General features: G+C 39.7%; 1 protein-coding gene across 1 annotated transcript; it reads right to left on the reverse strand.

The window, feature by feature from the left end:
• Positions 1-788: 788 nt before the first annotated feature.
• On the reverse strand, positions 789-7729 carry LOC117713388 (olfactory receptor 2B11-like). Its single transcript, XM_076938826.1, has 2 exons — positions 7486-7729; positions 789-4137 (listed from the first exon to the last, which is right to left on the reverse strand). The coding sequence occupies exon 2, from the start codon at positions 4113-4115 to the stop codon at positions 3171-3173; it is 945 nt and encodes a 314-aa protein (XP_076794941.1). The 5' UTR covers positions 4116-4137; positions 7486-7729; the 3' UTR covers positions 789-3170.
• Positions 7730-14347: the final 6618 nt, after the last annotated feature.

Below are 14347 nucleotides of genomic sequence, written 5' to 3' on the forward strand. Positions count from 1 at the left end.
TCCACTTTTAGTCTCAGCAACTTAGGAGGCAGAGGCAGGTAGATTTCTGAGTTCAAGGCCAGACTGGTCCACAGAGTGAGTTTCAGGACAGCTAGGGCTACACAGAAAAACCCTGTCTCAAGAAAAACAAAACAAGTAACTATATTATGGACATTTATAATTAGCTTGATTTTGTTATTTCACAATGTGTGCACCTATCACAATATCACTCTACATACATTCACTAGTATTGTGTCTGGAACCATTTAAAATAGTGCCTCCCCTGCTGTTTGCTACATGTGGATATCACCTATCATAGTAGATATTGTTCTGTTTTGTTTCTTCATTTGTTTTGTTGGAATTGTTACTGTTGGGGGTGGGGATGGGGGATTGTGGAGACAAGGCTGGCCTTGAACTTTCAAGTTTCCTGTGTCTACCTCCCAAGTGTTAGGATTCCATGTGTGAACCACCAAACCTGGCATGATAGTGAAAGACAATATTTTGCTTTAAAATTCATGTTTTAGGTTAGAATAGATAGTGGGTTTCATTATGTCATATGTTCTGTGGGGCGAACAAAGAATTGTACATCCTGGAAAGCAATTGTACACCCAAAGAAAGCAAACATGACTGGAAAGTGAAGTAACAGAAGAAGATGCAAGGGACACAAGAGGCAAAGGCCATGGAGATAGAAGAGCAGGAAGGACAAACTTTATTCAGATGGACAAACAGCTGTCATCAAGAGGATGGGAGGGTCCCCAGAGGTGGGACTTTCCATAGGTCTCCTGGACCCTCCTGCCTTTCTCCCTCATTAGACACGCTCATTAGCCTTTAGTCATTCACACCTGTTCAAAGATTCTTGAAAAAAGTGGGGAACGGATGGCTAAGGAGCAGCTTCCTCTCTTAAAGAGGCTGGCTCCCTGTTTTCTACACCACCCAAGTTCCCCTGCTGCTTCAGCGTCTCATAGTGTGGTGTTACACTTTGTTCTCATTTGTCCCCTCATCCTGCCCCCCAATGCCCCAGCCTATGAATTTGTTTGTTTATTTCAGTTTGTTCTAACTTTGGGAACTTTTTTTTTTCTGACAGTTTCATTTTGTAGCCCTGGAACTTGCTACATAGACCAGGCTGGCCTCAAACTCAGAGAGATCCACCTGCCTCTGCTCCTGAGGCCTGGGCCTCCATACCTAGCATAGGACTTTTTTCACCTTGATATACACATTTATCATTTATGGTCATCAAATTTTTCCCTTATTTTCCATTCATTCAACCAGCATATACATACTCATTTTTAATAACTGTAGTAAAAATATATTTGTAAATAAAAATATAACCTCACAATTTTAACATTTAGCTCATTACAATTTGTGATATGTAGTACAGACCCAATTTAATTATGGACCACAGTAGCATTTTATGGAATCAGAGGTATTATTTGCTATCACTTCCTTTTGATCTTGATGTCTCCTTTTCTTTATTTGAAAAATTCTTTCAATGCTTCCACGTAAGAACTCATAAGAGTAATTTTATACTTTAAAAAACTCACAGCATTTTGACCATTATTTAAAGTTCTACCACAGTACAGTGCTTTTTGAGGTTATTCCTTTTAGCTCTGTTTGTCCAAAGACTTCACGTGCTCTTGGCATTTCATTGTCCAGTAATTTGATACTAAAATTTCCAAAGCATCTTCACCTCAACCTTCAAGTATTTTTTTTATGAAGGTAATCATAGTATGGCCATAAGTAAAAGTTATCTTGACTTGACTTTTCGGGCTTATTAATATTTAAAATTTTCATATAATGTATTTTGATCATAGTTTTTCCCTCAACTATACTCTTTATGTTCTTTCCCTCTCTCAAAACAAGCAAATAAAGGAAAATACACACAAAAAACAAGTAAGACAAAAAAATACTAAAATAAGCCAAAACAAGACGCACACAAAACACATGGAGCCCATTTTGTGTTAGCCAACCACTCCTGGGAATGGGGCCTGCCCTGAAGCATGGTTGCTCTACCTCAGTGTCACTCTGTTGGAGGGAGGGGACTGATTTCCCCACTCCTAGCAAGTATCAATTTCAAATGCCTTCTTGGTTAGAGATGGGATTTTGTGACTTTCCCTTCTCCATGCAGGGGTTTTGTCTGGCTCGAGCTTGTGTCAGCCTGTGTGTGCTATCACGTCTCTGTGAGTCAACATTGTTATATCTAGGGGACACTGTTTCTTTGGAGTCATCTTCCACCTCTGGATCTTGAAATCTTTTAGCCTCCTCTTATGCATAGATCCTCAAGCCTTGCAAGGCAGGGCTTGACAAAGACATTTCATTTAGGGTTGAGTGCTCCAACGTGGCTCCTTCTCTACACGTTGTTCAGTTGTGGGTCTCTGCATTAATTACCATTTTAACACAAAAAGAAGCTTCTCTGATGAGAGTTGAGCAAATGGGCATAGCTTTGATATGTCATTGGTATCATTTTATTGCTGTTATTATATTATTATTATACTATATTATTACTTAGCAGAATAATATAGTAGCAGGTTTTCCCCTAAGCCTATGATCTATCTAGTCTCAGGTTCTTGATCTCATTAGTAGGGTAAGGTGTGGGTTCCATCTAATTTTTTTAAAAAGTACTTGGTTATTCCCATTAGTGCCACTACTGTACCAGAGTATTTTTGCAGGTGGTTGCTGCTATAGATTGCAGGTCCTGTAGCTTGCTGATATTACTTTTCTTCTCCAGTAGTGTGTCTAGAACCTTTCAACAGTGAAGCTTCTAGTTTGGTGCCAGATCAATTTTTCAATGCTCTATGATATATATGATATATATGATGTCATTACTAACCATCAGAATATGAGAGCCTTACCATCAGGTTGTGGAGGATAACCTTAACAATAACTTTACATAATACTTTACATAATAGCTTTACATAATAGCCTTAACAACAACTTTCAATTTTTGGGTGAGTCTAGGGACCCCTTTGGCCAACAACTCATCAAGATGTAACCCATTCCTGGCACTGGAGGTGTGAGGGTGGTTTTGATGTAAAAAAAATAAGTTGGGTGTGGTGATATACGCCTGTAATCCACTCTAGAAGCCGCAGCATGAGATTACAAATTTTAGGGCAACAATTCCCTACTTCAGACAAAGCAGACTGATGTTTCACAGTATTGGTGGACCTTTCCATTCAGAATAAAGAAATGCTTTTTTATATCCCCTTAGTTGAAATGGCCTTCCTCAGAAGCCTCTTCAAAGCTCCTATGACATCTTTGTTCCTCAGAGTGTAGATGAATGGATTAGCCATGGGAGTGATGACACAGTAAAACAGAGTCAAGACCTTGATGAGGTCTTGGGAGCCATCCTCTGGGGGTTGCATATAGATGTAGATCCCTGGTCCATAAAATAAAGACACCACCAGCAGGTGTGATGAGCAAGTGTTGAAAGCCTTGAGTCTCCCTGCTGCAGAAGGCATTCGAAATACAGTTTGGGCAATGTAACTATAAGATACAAGTATCATGGAGAGGGGACCCATTATCAAGAATGTGGCCACCACTGCTAAAGTAATCTCATTGACTGTGGTATCCCCACAAGACATCTTAATAAGCCCAGGAAGCTCACAGAAGAAGTGGTCCAGCATTCGGTTTCCACACAGGGGCAACTGTATGGTAAGTGTAGACTGCAGCAGTGAGTTGGCCAGGCCAGTGAACCAAGCAGTGCCAGACAGCTGAAGACAGAGCCTGTGGTCCATAATGACAGAGTACCTCAGAGGCTTGCACACGGCCACATAGCGATCTAAGGCCATGATACCAAGAAGGACACATTCAGTACAGCCTAGCCAATGAAACACATAGGCCTGGGCCATGCAGCCTATGTAAGTGATGTTCTTGTTAGGTCCCTGTAAGTTAAACAACATTTGAAGGACAGTTGTAGTGGTAAAACAGAGATCCAAAAATGAAAGGCTGGTAAGGAAGAAATACATGGGACTTTGGAGCTGGGAATCAAGTTGAGAAACCAAAATAATAGCAATGTTTCCTAGCAATGTGAACATGTAGGAGGTCAGGAGGACAAAGAAGAGAGGAAGATCCAGCCATGGGTACTTGGTCAAGCCCATAAGAATGAAATCATCCGGGAAATTTCCATCAATGAGCTTCATTGAAGTTTCAAAGGAGAGAGGCCTGATAAAATCAAGGAAGAAAAGGATGACTTTAAAAATTACAAGTAGGCAGAAATTCTGAAAGTACTAGAAAAAATTACTCCCCACCACACACACACACAGGGAAAAAGCCGGTATATGCCATCCACAGAAATCACAGCAGTAGTGATAAATACAGTAATTAATAGGTAACATTTCAAACATCTGGAAAATTCTTCCTGGGGACAAAGTTGTTCTATGTAATGCTCGCTTTCCTCTCCTTTCTCTCTTTCGAGAAGAAACTTCTCATTGAGACATCTGAAACACATGAACAAATCAGTATTCAGGCAAAGTGGTACGTCCTTTCTTCACTTCTTTGTGTTAGGAGAACAACTTGTCAGTAGAAAAAAGGGAGGGTCAACTTTTCATATTGATTAAGTATTCCTTTTGTCTGACAATGGTGCCAATGGAGGTGGCAGTGTGTTGTTTACCTGGATTCCTCACAGCTAAGGGAGTGTGTAATTTAGGGTTAATCAATCTGATGCTAGACTAGTCCCCAGAGCTTGAACACAGACAATGGCAAGTGCTAGAACATAGACAAGACCAAGTGCAGGGCACAGACATCCCCAAGTGCTAGAACACAGACAGCACAAAATGCTAGAACACAGTTAAGCTCAAATTGTAGTACATAGACAAGACCAAATGGTGGTGTATAAACAAGACCAAACACTAGAACACAAACAACATCAAATGCTATAACGTAGATAAGCTAGGGCAGAGACAAGAACAAACGCTGGGCAGACATAGGGCCATGGGCATTCCCATTTGCTGCTGCCCAGATGCACAGTGGTGCAGTTACTTAGAAGACAGCTCTTCGTATTCTTATAGCACTGAACATAAGCTGTCAGACTCAGCTAGAAACTGAGCCCTTTCCTATTCTCCAAATGTGCTGAAAAGTTATGTCCATATAAAACTTTTACACAAATGTGTATAACTGCTTTACTCATGGCTGCCAATGTTTAGAAATAACTAAAATATCCTTCATTTGGTGAGTGGATTAATAAACCATGGTACATCTAAATAACAGAACATTATTCAGTACTAAAATTTGAGCTTTCAAACCATGAAAAGACACTGGAGAAGCCAATTTGAGAAAGCTATAGCCGGGCGGTGGTGGAGCACGCCTTTAATCCCAGCACTTGGGAGGCAGAGGCAGGCGGATTTCTGAGTTCCAGGACAGACAGGGCTACACAGAGAAACCCTGTCTCGAAAAACCAAAAAAAGAAAAAAAAAAAAGAAAAGAAAGAAAGCTATATTCTGAAATAATGTCATCCCCCAGTGGGGATAATGTCATCCCCAGTGGGGATGACAGCCAGTGGGGGGGCTGCCCCCACTGGCTGCCAGTGACTAACAACGTGAAAATCATTGTAACACCAAAGATTTAAGACAGTGAAACTACTCCATGGCTTCTGTGCTCATGCTCTCTGTAATGATGGATAAATGCCAAGGTTAACTTGCCCAAATGAACAGGTTGTACAATGTCAAAGGTTAATTGCAACGTAAATTCTGGATTTGGAGCAATCAATACATCAATGTTGGCTCATTGATTACAACAAATAGTCCTTTGTCATGGAAAAAAATACACATGCATGGAGGTGACAGGATTAAGAAAAATCTCTGTACCTTTGCTCAACTCTTTTACTCACCTAAAATGTCTCTAAAATAAATTTTGAAAAAAAAAAACAAAACACTTACTTGCCCACTGAGAAGGTTATATGACAAATAAAAGAGGATTCTCCTTGTAACATGTTCAATATGCATAAAAAGCTTAGAGTCAATTAAAAGACAAGCTGGAGGAAACGAATAATACATTTGAAAATTAACATAGACATTCCCTTGTAGGATAGAGATTTAGATACCACATGTTGGGATTAATTCTAAGAAAGTTTAACCAAAGAAATTACATATGAATTTATCATGACAAGAGAGATGTGTTTCCATTTACTGGACGAGTTTGTGGAAGTTGTTTTAATTGTTTTGGTTTTTTGGTTTGGTTTGGTTTGGTTTGGGTTTTTTGTTGTTGTTGTTATATGATCAAAACCTGGTTATGAAGTGACAGGTCTGAATGACGCTGCTAGAATCTGTGTGATGTGTGATAGAGGACCATGGGAAGATTGTAGAACATTTTGATGTCAATTAATCATAATGGACAGGTGATAAGGACCGGGCTACCACCACCCGTGGCTCAGTGATTTCCTAAGGAACAGCCTTATTCACAGCCGTGATTGTTCCCCAAAAGATCAGGCAGTGTGAGTTATGAGTGAGAAAGTTGGTTTTATTTTTCCACTGCAAGTTCATGGTATTACATTTTTAAAATCTTGACTATGTGCCTTGAATAAAATGGAAAATAGCAAAGACTACAAAGTGCCAATACCTATAAATGATGGCCAAAGACTTCAGAAGCACACACCCATGTTTGAAACAATAAAAACACAAAAAAATGTATGTTAGGACAGGAGTGGGATGGCTGGACTGGATCTTAAGGACACTTACTACAGAGGGCAATGAAGAATGAGAGGAGAGAAGAGATGGGAAACTGGGGATGAGTCGAGGGCAACCTGCACGGGGATAGCATTAACAGGCAAGGCAGTGGTGACAAACAGGAGCAAGGCATGGCTATACGACAGAGGAGTTAGAAACCCAAACTTCAATCCAAGATGCTAGGAGGCTGGCAATGGAATGGACAGAAAGAGAAGGGCATTGATGTGAACATTGCGTAGGATACACAGCTTAAATCACAAATATCTTTAGAAGGCAAATATTAAGTTTGGCATACAAGAATCAGCTTGAGTGAGTCTCCAGGGGTCTTTTACCTCTGGGTTAACATAACCAGCCAGTGATTTGAGAAATCATAAAGCACCTGAACCTGTGTTTGGGATAGCTATAATAGTTCAATTACCAAGACCAGGGGCATATGGAGACAAAAAGACAGTGACAAGGGACTGCGTCTAACCAGAGAAGAGTCATTGGAGGAAAGCAGGCATTCACAGATAAAGTAGAGAAAGAGAATGACATCCTGTCTTCCTCAAAAACATCCTCAAGAATTTGGACTTGTCCATTGTTCGCACAATTTGATTCTTGAATTGCTCTTCATTATGTTATGTTTTAAAGAGTCTGTTCAACCACAACCTTCTCTCTCATTCTTTACTGAAGTTGGCTGTTTCTTTGCTAGAGCAAGAATTCAGTTAGCTGAAGTATCTTACTTAGCCTAGCTGATCATGTGTACCCCAGAACATTCATGTATTCCTCCTCTCAAAACCATAAAAAACTAAACAAAACCCAGGGATATTTTAGTCTTGTGTTGGTGGAAAGGGAGATCACCAGCACATACCTCTGTTTGTTGGGATTTATTAAGCAGATGTGATCAGCTATAGAAATATAGTCAGGAGAAATGCTGCTGACAGACCAGAGTCCTCAGGGTCAGGGAGAATTTAAATGGGTCTGATCAGGCTAGGGACCCAAGAAGACCTCTAAAGTTTCGATGTGGCAGGTCATGTGACAAAAAAAAAATTCTCTCCTGGTTCTAAGGTTGACTCAGGAGAAGATAAAACCAGCTTTCACCCAGTGTGCCAGCCCTCCCTGAGAGACTGCCGCTGGTAGACAAGTCTCCCTGGAGCATCCGGTTTATATTTACCACTTTGGCTACAATTAGGGATTGCGTCAGATTTTTCTATCCACTAATCTCATTTGACTACCAAGGGAGAGAAGAATTTGCTTCCCCAATTTTCAGAAATGTATTAATAACAACAATAATAGGACCTGAGAGATAGCTCAACAGAAAAACAAAACAAAACAAAACAAAACAAAACAAAACAAAACAAAAACACTTTCTGTTCTCGCAGAGGACCAGTGGTTGATTCCCTGCACTCACATTGGGTAGCTCATAGCTACCTATAACTCTGGGGATGATTTATTCTGCCTCCACTGGTACTCAAATGTGCGTGCATGTGTGCGTGCATGTGTGCATGTGTGTTATAGACATGTAGACATGTATTCCTATGTCTCAGGTAGTTTCAGTATAAGGTTGGTGCATCGCAAATGCAGAACTCATGAATAAGAACTCACACTCTCTCTCTTCTCTCTCTCTCTCTCCCTCTCTCTCTCTCTCACACACACACACACACACACTCACACAATAAAAATAGTAACAATAATAATAATCATTTAGAACACCATAGACACTTTACAGGAAGGTCCCTAGTAGCTTAAGTGGGAACTATTATTATCCTCATCTATAGCCTGAAGCTTGAAGAAATTAAACAATTTGTTAAGATTTATAAGACTTTTCACATTTTTCAATTCAAATACTAAGTGAAGGTTTTGCAAACAGCACAGGTGGACTTTCTTAGGTTGATAGTGTATGGAGTACAGATGCAGATTTTGTTTGTTCAAGCTCACCATAGTCAGGATTTATATTTTTTGTTTTAACTGCCTTAAAAACATTAAGATTCTCTTTTTATTTCTTCCATGAGTTGGTACAATTTCAACCCATCTCTATCACCTGAAAAATCTGGGTTTTTTTAGAGTAAATTGCTCCACAGAACGAGGTAGAAGAAAGGCAGCAACTCTAAAGATGATTAAAGACTCTTGTCCCACCCCTTCTGGAACACCTAGGCTGCCCTGCCAAGGTTATTAGATGGTTCCTTATTGAATTGCTCAGAGCTGTATGTCAAACAGTTCCTTCTTCTTTTTTGTTTTGAGTCTGGCCTTGAACTGACCATGTGGCTGAAGATATCTCTGACTCTGAGCCTTCTGCCTCCAGCTCCCAAGTGCTGGGATTGCAGGAGTATGCCACCATGCCCATTCTATTCTCCACCTCTACTCTTGAATCTGAAGAACTGGAGGATGAGAAGACAATATCCACAGCAGAAACAACATAATAAAGCTTAAGAGATGAAAAAATTGTATGTTCCTACAAGTCCCTCCCTCCCCTCCTTCCATTCTAGTTCGTTTTTGTATTTTAAGTTAGGGTCTCATATAGCCCAGGCTGGCCTCCATCTCAGTATGTAGTAGAGAATCTAGGACTCCAGATTCTCTTCCTTGATCCTCCCAAGTGCTGGAATGACAGCAATGACATGTGTCACCATTCCTGACTTGATCTGTTTCTTCTTCATAGAGAACCTCTTACATAGATATCTGAGGTTTTATTTTATATTTTCTTCCTTCAGGAGTAAGTGGAATTAAACAACACTTTACTAGGCTGGTGCATTCCCTTCATGAGAAGAAATATCAAAATTATTTTAGGACCCTTCAGGCAGGAAAAGCTAAGGTTTGAGACTAGTCTAAGTTACTCAGTTTTGTTTTACCTATGGCTATAAATGTCACCCTTGACTCTAAAGAAATAGAAGACAAATATGACAAGAAGGTCATGGGTTCCAAAATGAGACAGTCTTGGATTTGAAACTGAACTTGGCCACTTAGTATGTTACAGTGAACACTAAACCTGTATCTTTATCCTTAAAATGCAGATTGCAATATTTATTTAAGAGGATTATTGGGTTAATTGATATTCTATATGGAAAAATTTGGGTATATTGAATTCCAGTAAATAACTGCTCCTGTCTATGTGATCATAGGAGAGATGCAACACTTAAGTCACGGCAGAGCGCAGTCAGTGTAGCTCATGAGTTAGTACACAGTGCTGTTTGGTGTAGGTCATGAGTTAGTACACAGTGCTGTTGGTGTAGTTCATGTGTTAGTACACAGTGCTGTTGGTGTAGTTCATGTGTTAGTACACAGTGCTGTTGGTGTAGGTCATGAGTTAGTACATAGTGTTGGTGTAGCTCATGAGTTAGTACACAGTGCTGTTGGTGTAGCTCATGAGTTAGTACACAGTGCTGTTTGGTGTAGGTCATGAGTTAGTACACAGTGCTGTTGGTGTAGTTCATGAGTTAGTACACAGTGCTGTTGGTGTAGTTCATGAGTTAGTACACAGTGCTGTTGGTGTAGGTCATGAGTTAGTACATAGTGCTGTTGGTGTAGGTCATGAGTTAGTACACAGTGCTGTTGGTGTAGGTCATGAGTTAGTACACAGTGCTGTTGGTGTAGGTCATGAGTTAGTACACAGTGCTGTTGGTGTAGTTCATGTGTTAGTACACAGCACTGTTGGTGTAGGTCATGAGTTAGTACACAGTGCTGTCGGTGTAATTTATGTCTCAGTACTAGGTTTTGCTAGTGCAGATGGGCCTCACTTTAAGATCATCGTCCTATTCACGGTGATAACCCAGTGTTTTGCAAAGTCACTTGCCAATGGCACTTAAAAGGCTTACTAAAATTTGCATTTCTAGGCCACTGACCAAATAATATTAGAATTTCTGAGAATGAGTCCCAAAGCAAGTGTATTTTAACTAGTTCCCTAGGCAAGTCAAGTGAGAGTCACCACATTAGAGAATCAGACTGCTTTTACAACTGCAGAACTAAAGTTTGTATTCCATTGGGGTTAATTTCTTTGATCCCTTTGAGGGCCAAAAGCCTTCTCTGGAGACTAAAAGTATATAAACAAATATAAATGACTCGTTAAAATTTAGTTATTCTGGCTAAGAGGTAGTGGCAAATACCTTCAATCCCAGCACTTGGGAGGCAGAAGCAGGCAGATCTCTGAGTAATCTACAAAGAGAGAACTCCAGGATGGTCAGGACTACATACATACACAAACCCTGTCTTGAAAAAACAAAACACATGAAACAAAAAATTGGCAATACCTGGAAAATTATTTGCAAAACAGATAAAACAGAGCTGGATTATCTAGCATCAATAAAATTACATCTGAGTCCAGGAAAAGACTTAAATCCCAGGGACATTTGTTTTTCTCCCTTTCCAAAAAAAGAAAGGACAAAGAAGAAGCCAGGCCACTATGTAACAAAGCATATTCTGGAAAGACCAAAATACCCGCTTATGTGTATGATGGAGCGGCTCAGAGAGCTAAGTACTAGTCAGATCTTGGTATTTGTCTATTGGCTTTAATAAAGATCTAACAGTCAATAGCTGAAGCAGGAAGAGAGAGTAGAATTTCTGGGCAAAGAGAGAGGGTCTCTGGGAGAAGTAGGCAGATGCCAGATGTTTGCCCAGGGGCACTAGAAGAAACCAAGGACTGAGAGAGAGGTAAAGAACTACCCATGTGGCAGGTCATGGGCTAGAACAAGATTGATTTAGATGCACTTGCTGGGAGGTAACCCAAGCTAAAGGCCTAAGCTTTAAAATATGTAAGTCTCTATGTTTTTATTTATATAGCTGGCAGATATGTAAAAGTTCCAAGGTAAGAAAGCCATGCTGAAGGCCTTTAATAAATTTTATAAGGCAATGGGTATGCTTTTCTCATAAAATTATGACATTATATTTATTCAGATTCTGATTAATCAATGTGTTCTTATTCATGAGTTCTGCATCTGTGATGCACCAACCATATACTGAAACTACCTGAGTCACAGGGGAACATGTCTGTAACTTAAGCACTATTAGAAAGCTGAAATAGGAGGAACAGGAGTTCAAGCTCATCCTCAGAGGCATAAGCAAGTTCGAGTCTAGGCTGGACTATGTGAGACCCTAGATTTAAAACAACAACAACAACAACAACAAAAACCCTAAGTATGAGCTGGAGAGCTGGCTTAGTGGGCACAGACTGCTCATCCTGAGGACCTGAGTTCAATTCTCACATCAGGTGGATTATAACTGCCTGTAACCCAGCCCCAGTAGAAATCTCTGGCCTCTGTGGCCACTTGCATTCCTGCATATATACATATTCTGTATATAAAATAATAAAAATACGTATGTTTAAAAACTAACTAAACAAAGATTCAGAAGAAAGTCAGGCAAGATAAATGTATGTCCATAAAGGAAGTGTAATCTGTCACTTAACATTTTAAAAACAGAAGATTAAAAAGAGATTAAGAAAGTCACAGAACAGGGCTGTAAGACAGCAAGCCTGACTGACAACCCCAGTCCCTGGTCTCTACGTATTATCTTCCACACCAACTATGGCACGCCAACTCCTACTCACAAAATAAATCAAATGAAACTGTAACAAAAAGGGGGGGAAAGTCATAGGGACTCTGAAGAATTAGCATAAATAAAAGTAAGCAAAATGTAAAGGTGAAGAATTTGTGCAAAAGAGAAACTTAGAATTGATAGACCTCAGTAAAGAATTAAAAGAGAAAGAAACTAACACATAAGAAATACTCGAATAATTGACCATCAGAGATCAGGCCATTAGGGAAAACAAATTTAAACAAACAAAGAAACAAACAATCAGATTTTCCTGTTTTTTTTTTTTTAAAGGAAAAAGAAAACAAGTAAACTCTTTAAGGAAAGAAGCCAAGTAAATACTATTTACCTGTCGTCTATTGTCTGTCAGATATCCACCATCAATTCATCTTCTATGGATCTACCACTATTTATCATTTATCCTCTCTCTATTAATCTCCTGTCCTTCAATATCTGTCTATCCTATATTATTTCATCTGTCTACTCTATCATTATTGATTTATCATCTATCGATTGGTCTATCAATCCATCATCTATTATTTCTCTATCATCACATATATATCGTTGTAGTGGCTATTCTTGGTTGCCAGCTTCACTACATCTGGAATTATCTAAAACCTGAAAGTGGAGAGCAGAATTGTAAAGGGTTTTTGTTTAATTTGAAGTGAGAAGTTCAACTTCTGATCAGAATCTTTGAGGTAGGAAGATACACCTTATCCAGATTTTTTGAGCTGGAAAAGCCCCACCTCTCATCTGAGCCATGCCTTCTGTTGGAAACCTATGTAAAAGACATGAAAGAAGAAAGCTTTTCATCTTTGCCTGCCTGCTCTCACCTCACGAGCAAGTCCATTCTTTAAGTAGCATTGGAGTCTATTTCTTCAGGATTCCTGTGGATAATGAAGACCAGCTGAGAAATCCAGCCTCGTGGACTGAGCAACTACTGTATTATTGGACTGTTATTTTATAGCCAGCCATGTTGGATTAGCTGGACCACAGGCTTAACATCACATATAATATGTATACATATATACATATAATATATATTAGAATACATGTGAATTTTGTTAGCTGTTCCCAAATTCTCTTCTATAAAAATCCTACTGTTTTATATTCTCACTAGCTGTATATAAGAGTGTATATCCCTTTGTGGTAGTGCATGACTGTGACAGAAGGCAGAAGGAAGAGAATCAGGAGTTCAAGTTCAACCTTAGCTACATAGCATGTTTGAGCTCAGCCTAGATGACGTGAGACCCCATCTCAGAAAAACAAAGACAACGAGAAAAAGAGTATATATTTCTTCCAAAGTCTAAAGAATAGACCATATTGTCAAAATCAATTTTTATTCTTGTGATAAGGAATTTGTAATATCTTTAACTTACAATGTCTTTATCAGGGTGCAGCTTCCTTGTAAGGGGAGGAGGTGCCTACTGATCCTTATGAATCTGTGGTAAGCTGTGTATGCAATAGAAAAATCATCAGCTGCTTTCAAGTTTCCCCTGCTCCTTGTAACTTCTCACTATATGCCTGTTCCAATAAGAAACGCATTGTTTACAAAATCGGATATTAGTGCAATCACTATGTTGGTCTGTCATGGCTTCCTCCTAGGGTGGATACATGTGTGTGTTGTGTCTGTCAAACAAAAATTGACATGGTAATCTGGATCCAGCAGAACCAGAGATGAATCAGGGAGGAGTAATTGCATGGTTATAGTTATTGGTACCAAGGTTTGCAACTAAGGATGGAGCATCTATGCAGGGGATGCGAGTGCATATCCTGGAATGGTTATCTTTCCTTATTTGGTATGGGATACTGTGAGTTCTTGCTATGTTAGTGGTTGCATGGACCCCTATAGTAGCTGCTGAAGCATGTAACCAAAAATGAGTTCCCTACCCAGAAGGAAGGTCTGAGTGGGGATTCTGTAGTGAGAAATCCCAGTGAGGCTATCTTCCTCTATCTGGTACAGGGTGGTGTGCCTTTTTAATGTGTAGGTCCAATGAGTGAGTACAGAGATGCCCTTTAAAGCATTCAAAGTTTTCAATGAAGATTGCAGTCTATTGAGTAAGATGTAAAGAACTAGAGCGCTGAGCTGAGCATGGCGGCACTGTGACCTTAATTCCATCAGTTGGTACATAGACAGACAAAGTTCAAGGTAGCCTAGTCTATAAAGCGAGTTCCAGGCTAGTCAGGGTTACACAGAAGTGTGGCCACTGTTA

This window comes from Arvicanthis niloticus, chromosome 8 (genome assembly GCF_011762505.2).
Source record: "Arvicanthis niloticus isolate mArvNil1 chromosome 8, mArvNil1.pat.X, whole genome shotgun sequence".
Taxonomy (NCBI): domain Eukaryota; kingdom Metazoa; phylum Chordata; class Mammalia; order Rodentia; family Muridae; genus Arvicanthis; species Arvicanthis niloticus.

Bases quoted from the DNA above. Each gene is read 5' to 3' on its own strand.
- LOC117713388 (XM_076938826.1), bottom strand. From the start codon at position 4,115: ATGAAGCTCATTGATGGAAATTTCCCGGATGATTTCATTCTTATGGGC.